Source organism: Trichechus manatus, unplaced genomic scaffold (genome assembly GCF_000243295.1).
Source record: "Trichechus manatus latirostris isolate Lorelei unplaced genomic scaffold, TriManLat1.0 scaffold00081, whole genome shotgun sequence".
In the NCBI taxonomy this organism is placed as follows: Eukaryota; Metazoa; Chordata; class Mammalia; order Sirenia; family Trichechidae; genus Trichechus; species Trichechus manatus.
The window spans coordinates 12,299,457-12,307,989 of NW_004444017.1; the positions used below are offsets into that span (position 1 = coordinate 12,299,457).

General features: G+C 39.0%; 1 protein-coding gene across 17 annotated transcripts in view; it reads right to left on the reverse strand.

Annotated features, from left to right (window-relative positions):
• Positions 1-8,533, reverse strand: part of LOC101350473 (ankyrin repeat and sterile alpha motif domain-containing protein 1B-like) — a 469,608-nt gene that overhangs the window by 370,447 nt on the left and 90,628 nt on the right. For all 17 annotated transcript variants that reach the window (XM_004381265.1, XM_023735753.1, XM_004381260.1 and 14 more), the window contains one exon: positions 5,266-5,364. In XM_004381265.1, coding sequence (XP_004381322.1) covers positions 5,266-5,364 — 99 coding nt within the window. The remainder of the gene's footprint in view (positions 1-5,265; positions 5,365-8,533) is intronic.

The following is an 8,533-nucleotide window of genomic DNA, read 5'->3' on the forward strand; positions in this document are numbered from 1 at the left end:
TAAGGTCACATTTACAGGTACAGGGGTTAGGACTTCCATATACCTTTTGGGGGGACATGATTCAATCTATAACAGTGACAGAAGTGGATGCTGGGTGAAAATTGATAATTAAGTTTCACTGCAAAAGGTCAGGCATTGCAAAAGCAGAAGGAAAGAATGGATGGAGAAGAATTACTGTGATCACAGCAAGAGAAAACGTGTTCTGAAGATATCTGTGCCTAAAATACGTTGAATATATTCTAAGTGTTGAATGTATTGAACATATTTTATGTATTGAATGTACTGAACACATTCTATGTGTTGAATATATCAAATGTACTTGAGAACATACAGATTTTTGCATTGGTTAATATTTCAATATGAAAAAGGGAACATCATAGAAAAACCATTCTTGCCAAGAAATAAATTTTTTTCTTTGAAACTTAAAACAACAAATACAAATAAAGCATGAAAAACATGCATCCAAGTATGCTAACAGATCAAGATGAACTAAGCAAACCACCTTTTCTCTGTTTGAGAACAATCTTACCAATTTCAAAACACAATATGTTAATTAGAGGATCTCAGGTAGCAATCATGGAATATTTCTCTTGACAGATGAAGAACACAAATATTCGGAAGACAAAATTGCATAAACAAAATCAAGAGACATTTTGTCCATTTTCTGGCAGTGAAAAGTTAGAGTAAATGCAAATAAATGTGCTAGCAGTAAAATTATACTATTAGCCATCTGAAGACTGGGCTCATTACTAAGAAAGCAAGCATCAATTTGTAGAATTATAACATTCTGCTTGTGCTGCTGAAGACGTGTTTGGATGTTTTTATATCTTCTCTACTCATTTGTGTGTATAGTAAGCACTTCTTCATCAGCCTCTTAATAGAAGCTTAATTTTGCATTGTTTCTATTATATTGTTTTCTCTAACGGGCATGATGTTCTGTCTTAGAAATAAACACTCCATTTATTCCCCCAAATAATTCTAGGTTCAGGTTCTTTTGTTCTTCATTATCAAACAGCATGTATGGGATTATAGACATATCTTAAAATTGATGTACTCTATGATACAAAAAATATTTGAATAACACATAAGGAAGATAGCCATTCATTCAATCGCTTATTCTTTCATTCTTTAAAAGTGCACACATTAAGCTAAGTGCAATGGGAAATTCAAGGATGTATATGACATTCTCTCTGGCCTCAGGATGCTTTTAATGTAGAAAATCCAGTTGCCCTCAAGTTGATTCTGACTCCCGGCCACCCCATATGTGTCAGAATACAACTGTGCTCCACGTGGGTTAAAATGGCTGATTTTTTAGAAGAAGATCACCAGGACTTTCTTCCGAGGCACCTCTGGGTGGACTCCAACCTCCAACCTTTTGGTTAGCAGCTGAGTGCGTTAACTTGCACCACCCAGGGACTCCTTATGATGAAGAAGTGGTAAAATATTGTTAGTATCTTCAGACAGAAACAAACGTAGGGCCATAAAAACTCAGAGGAAAGAGAGATCAGTGTATTTTCTCGTACCACAAATATCTCTTGGCCGCCTACTATGTGCCAAGTGTTGTTCTAAGGGGTGGGTATGCAGAAGTGAATAAGCAGTCAAGGTCCCTGACTTCAGGGATCTTGCATCCTGTGGGAGAGATGAAAAATAAGGAAGAAAACAAAACAAAATAAAACAAATAAATAATACAACTTCAGGTATCATAGATGCTATGAAGAAAAGCAAAGGGTAATATGAAGGACAGTGATGTTATTTTAGGTCAGGAAGATGACATCTGAGAGAAAGTAACATATGAGTAGAGACTTAATGACATACAGGAGCAAGCATATGAAGATCTGGAGGAAAGGATTTCCAAGCAGAGGGACCATCATGGAAAGGCCCTGTTATGGATTGAACTGTGTTGCCCCAAAATATGTGCTGGAATTCCAACCTCTATACCTGTGGATGTAATCCTGTCTGGGAACAGGGTTTTCTTTGTTATGTTAACGAGGCCATGTCAGTGTGGGTCATGTCCTAAACCTAATCACTTGTGAATTATCAGAAAGAGCAGATTAGACTTAGAAGGGTGCACAAACTGGGGAAGACAGATGCCATATGACAGGATCACCAATAAAGAAGGACACTGGGGGCTACCGACAAGGAAGGAATGGATACGGCCGAGACCCTGAATTGGATTTTTACCCCCCAGAATTGTGAGAAAATAAATTTCTGTTCTTTAAAGCCACCCACTTGTGGTATTTTTGTTACAGCAATACTAGGTGACTAAGCCAGGCCCTGAGGCAAAAATCAGCTTGGCATGTTCTGAACAAAAAGAAATCCATATGACTAGAGTATAGGAAAAGGAGCAGGTGATGGATGATGTCATAGAGGTGGGCATGGACTAGATCCTATTGCCTTTTGTAAGCCATGATAACGATTTTATTCTAATGAAAAGGGAACCCACCGGAAATTTTAAGCAGGATATGGTACGATCTGATTTATGATTTTAGAGGAATCATTCCAGATGCTGTGTGGAATTCAACTGCAGAGGGGTAAGAGAAGTAAACAGGACAGAAGAAAGATACCTATGCAATTGTCCAGGACAGAGAGGACCGACAAGAAATCAGTTCAAGTAGTCTAACATAGAGAAAGAGAGGAAGTGAAAGACAGGAAGATCCTCAACAAGATGGATTGCTACAGTGGCTACAACGATGCGCTCAAGCATGGCAACAATCATGAGGATGGCGCAGGACTGGGCAGTGTTTCATTCTGTTGTACATGGGGTCGCTATGAATTGGAACCAACTCGACGGCACCTAACAACAACAAGCTAGAGATGAAAGATTCAACTCTACTGTGGTAGTCCAGCTAGAAATGATTGGTTTGGAGCAGGGTGATAATTATCAAAGTAGTTCCATTTTAGGGAAAGTTTCACAAAGGAAGTGATATGATATGATTTGAGTTGAGCTTTAAAAGAGGGGCAGCATTTTGACAAAGGGGAGTCATTCATTGATTTATTGAATGCCTGCCATGTCTCGGGCACTGTGTTAGGTGCTGGGGATACAGTGGTACATAAGACAGAAAGGTCCCCTGCCTTCTTCGAGTGTGGAGAGAAAACCTGGGAAGGGAGTAATAATGTAACTAAAGATACAAAAGTAGGGACATGAATATTATGCTTATAGGAATGACTTCTAGAATTAGTTCTAAGGATGTTTTATTCTTTTCCTTCTAGTGTAGAAAAATATATTATTAAATTCCTTTGTATGCTTGACTTTCCTTGAATTTGCAGAAGTATAAAATTTCTATCATTAGAAAGTCAGTTTGCTGCCAGCCAGTAAATTTCATTAGATAACCTCCTTAGAATCAGTGGTTAATATTGATCTTTTTCATTCTGGGAAGGAGAAATTGTAATTCCTCAAGAAAAGAAAAGAGCAGAAGACAGTACAAAACAGAGGATAATCCTATATATCCAGGTACTATCTCTGCTCTCCCTTTATTCCATAAGAAAAGTTACAGTTCACCTGCTTACCAAACCTCCAATCTTGCCCCACCTCAATCCTTTCTTAATTTTAACTTTCCTTTCTTCTAAATTCCATTGTATACTGACACCCGATTAACTGGTCTAAAGCATAGGTCTGGTCGTATCTGTTTCTGAGTGCCTACCAGAACAAATTTCAAATTCCTTAGCCTGGCACAAACGGACTCAACCTACTTTTCTGCTCTCTGTCTTATTACACTCTCCAATTTTTTAGTCACATTGGATTTTTAAATCACAGTCTCACTAACTGCTCCCTTAATGCTTCCAACAATTTACTGCCTGTATTTATATGGTTCCTGAAATGCCTTTCCTATCTTTACCAATTAAAATCCTACATATCTTGAGAGGCCAGTGCTCAGATCCTATCCTACCTCTTTCTTTAGGCTCCTCTGAATCCTCATCTGGAAACAGATGATCAACTCTGTTGCTAGGTAACACACTGCTTACAGTAAAATGATGCCTGGTTGGTAAACTACTTCTGGACTAGGAGGATTTATACATGAACTATAAATACCTGATAAGGATACAATAGTTTGGGCTTCCATGAGTGTGAAGATGCTTGTACCTGAGCAGGTCCATTGTAGGGAGCCTGGAGGCTAAGTCAATGGAGTTGTTACAAGAGATATTGCCTCTTAAGGGCCATGAGGCTTCTAAGCCAGGAAATTTCCCATACCCACCAATATGGTTCTTGTCTCCTTGCACCTGAGGTGTCATCTGGGAGGCTTAGACTGCTGTGTGTAGCAGTATAAGGACTCCCATAGAAGATAAGACCTGTCCTGGGTTCAATAGTATCCCCCCAAAATTCATGTCCATCTAGAAACTCAGAATATGACCTTATTTGGAAATAAGGTCTTTACAGATGTAATTGGCTAAGATGAGGTCACACTGAATTAAGGGGGGCCCTAAATCCAATGACTGGTGTCTTTATAAGAAGGGCATGTGAAGACACATGGGTATAAAAGTCATGTGACATAGAGACAGAGACTGGAGTGATGCAGCTGAAAGTCAAGGAGCACCAAGGAATGCAGGCAACCACCAGAAGCTAGGAAGAAATAAAGAAGGATTAGAGCCTTTAGAGGTAGCCTGGCCTTGGTGACACTTTGATTTTGAACTTCTAAGCACAGTGGCGCAGTGGTTAAAGTGCTTGGCTGCTAACAGAAAGGTCAGTGGTTCAAACCCACCAGCCACTCCACAGGAGAAAGATGTGCCAATCTGCTTCTGTAAAGAGTACAGCTTTGGAAACCCTATGGGGCAGTTCTACTCTGTCCTATGGGGTCACTATGAGTCGGGATCCACTCCATGGCAATGTTTTTTTTTTTTTGGTTTAGGTAAATCTAGAGTCCCTGGGAAGCACAAGTGGTTAAGCACTCAACTACCTCAACTACCAGTCAAAAGGTTGGCATTTTGAACTCACCCACAGGTGCCTCGGAAGACGACCTGATGATCTGCTTCCAAAAAGTCACAGCTTTGAAAACCCTATGAAGCAGTTCTACTCTGCACACACGAGGTTGCTACAAGTTGGAATCCATGTGACAGCAGCTAACAACAACAACAACAGGCAGATCTAATACCAAGTATGGCCGATAGTAGTCTTGTGAGTCTGAATGTTTAGTCGGATCTAAGAAGACCTGTTCTTGGGCACTGCATTAATTTGTAGAATGTCGTCCTAAGTACTAATATCCTTTGCATGCCTGGACTTAGAATTACTGGGAATTATAGTTAGGGCTAGGGTAATAAAGCATTGCTTACCTTTGGAAGGAGCTGGATTGCCTGTAGAATTCTTTGTCTGTGCCCAGAATTAAGGATTCCGATTTCTAACAAATCCTGATCTTCCATAACATTGCTTCCCTGAAACAAAACCAGACATATTACATGTTAATTCAGTCATTTTTTTTTTACTGTAGGTAGATGACAAGAATTTATTTAACAGAGAAAAAAAAAAAAAAACCAACATGCGATTCGATTTTTCTAAACAAAGACATAGAATTATTCTTCTAACAGAGTTGGTCACCTATGTGACTGATTTGAAGGCTCCAGGAAAGTTTCCCTCCTCTCACAAATATTTCTGTTATTTACTATTAATGATTGGATTATCTACATTGGATATTCACTCCTGTGACTTAAAATGCTATTCCTTTAAAAATATAAACACTTCTAAGAAGAGTTGCCATTTAGGATTATCAGCGACCTATAACAGGAAACCCTAGTGGTGTAGTGGTTAAGTGCTATGGCTGCTAACCAAAAGGTTGGAAGTTCAAATCCACCAGGCACTCCTTGGAAACCACATGGGGCAGTTCTACTCTGTCTTATAGGGTCACTATGAGTCAGAACGAACTCGACAGCAACAGGTATACTTTAACAACGATCACGAGGATGGCACAGGACAGGGCAGCATTTCGTTCTGTTGTACGTAGGTTCGCTATGAGTTGGAAGCGAATCGATGGCACCCAACAACGATATACTTTAATATGAATGAATAGGTCATTTTTCCCCTGACAACATATTTTGTGAGGGAGGATGATATAAAAATTGAAGTATACCAGGAAGGTTAAAAGTGAGAATTCATAATGAATTTAAAGACATTGCTTGCAAGACACCTGATCCAGATGTGGGGATAGAAAAATGAGTAGGAGTCAGGTCCTTGCCCACAGCTGTCTTGATTCCTTTCAATTCAGTGAGGGAAATGGGTTATTCAAAGACAAGCAGAGTGCTGTCAATATGCTATGATGGTGACAGTATGCTTAGGAGACCAGAGGGGATCTGGGATAAGTTTTCAGAGGAGATGAAGTCTCCTTAGATACCTGAAGGACACTTAGGACTCAGCACCCAAAAGGGTAAGAGCAAAGTGGAAATTATATGCAATGACCAGTGGGTAAGAGACACACTGCACTTGGAAGCATCAAGTTCTTGGGATAAGTTGGAGAGAGAAGCAAAAGGTAAGGCTAGAAAGGTAAGCAGAGGCCAGTGTATACAGATATTGTATGCAGTGCTGAGGAATTTATACTCCAAACCTGAGCATAAGAGGAAGCCATGGGCAGGTTTTAAGAAAAAGTTACATGATGAGATTCCAAATTTAGAAAGAAAATTTTGGTTTCTGTGACTTGGTCTTAGTTTCCTCACCTCTAAAGTGATGAATTTGAGCCAGATGATCTATAAGGACCAATCCAATCCTGAAATTCTCAGATTTCAATGGTATTTTTAAACCTCCGATGAATATTCTAATACAGAAATTTATAGATTGCTTATTTTGTCCCTAAACTTTAGTTTCTCTCAGTTTGTAACATAGATTTTCCCCTTAAATTGAGGAGTTTCTAGAGAAGCTCAAAAATTCTGATCACTATTTTTTTCTTGACAGATCAAACTTTGTCCTACTAATGTAATGTAATACATTTATGTAATGTAACACAAAAATACTTATTAATAGGAATTACAGAATACCTATTTATAAGGAATGATGAGTATTGATGGACATTCAGAGCAAAAGAGAATAAATTGGGAAGAGTAATCATAGGGGCATGGAGACCATGGGGAGGCTACTGAAGTTGTTCTAGAGGTGACATGGGCTGGGACTAAGGCAGTGGCTGTGGGACGCAGAGTGAAGTGGATGGATTTGAAAGCTATCAAGAAGTTTGACTTGGTGACTGAATGTAAGAAGTGATGGAGAAAAGCAGAAAACACACAGGTTCCAGGCTTGGGCAATGGGGTGGATCTTGATGCCTTTTCCTGAGATAATAAAGGAGGAGGAGAGAGGCAGTTCTCGTGTGGAGCAAAGCGAGACTAATGTCTTTTCCTGGACAGGGACAGAATAGTTGAATGCAAACAATTGATATAAAGCTACATTACAAATGGATAATTGAAAGTTCTTAGAAGGATTAAAACCTTTCGTATGGTACCATAGCCAGGGATTAAAAATGGACATTCAGTGGACAAAAGTACTCCACCTACTAATAGTATCACTCCTACGCTTAAGCTACACCGGCTGTCTTGGAGGAAGCAAAATGACGCAGGTATACAGCAGCATGATAATGAAAAGCCTAATGAAAAACAAACAAAGCCAGTTTTGGCAATATGCCAAAGGAAACATTGCTCTCAAGAAATTACTCAGTGCATACAATAGAGCACGGCTAAAAATATAAATTACGTCATTTTGAGAAAGTATTATTATTTTCAGAAATGGACTAGTGTGGCATGAGCGGGGTATGTGATATCATTTTGATTTTTTACTCTTCAAAAGGTTTTCCAAAAGGAGTCATTAGTCTTAAAAAAATAAAAAAAAAAGTTGATCCATCCCTGTGTTAGAGCCTTACCAGATTTTCCAAATGCTAAATTACCAACCCATAACTTCAGCTAACGCAAAATACTGGAACTGGTTTCTTTGTACAAACACAAAACACACCAGTAGCCCACAGTCTTGGTTAACAACTATCTGTAAGTAATTCTGAAAATTCGATTTCAGTGTTTGGATCCTAAAATTATTTGAAAAAGTAAATCCTTCCACAGCACCATTATCGCTCTAAACCACCAATATAATGTCTTCTATATCTTCAGTAAGGGAGGAACTTTTTTGAAGATTTGTAGGAAAGAGACATTTCTAAAGAAAGTGTTAAGGACATAACATCACCTTCCCTTTAGGGCAAATTTTCTAGCATACAGGATAATTACCAAACGCTTTTGAAAAATGAATGACACTTATGGGAAGCACAATGCAGATTGTAAGAATGTGCTCAAGGAGAAAAGGTACTTACTGTAAAATGCAAAGAAAAGGATTCACTGTCCCCAATGAGGCACGGTGTTAGAATTTGTCTATTTTCTTTCTTTCTGCAATACCAAAAATATTCCAGTGTAGCATCCAGTCAGTTTTGTCAAAACAGTGCTGGGCTTGGAGTCTAAAAACCTGGGTTCTGGTCTAGCTGGGTAAACACTGCTAAGCCATTGTCTCAGTCATCTAGTGCTGCTCTAACAGAAGTACCACAAGTGGATGGTTTTAACAGAGAGAAGTTTATTGTCTTCACAGTCC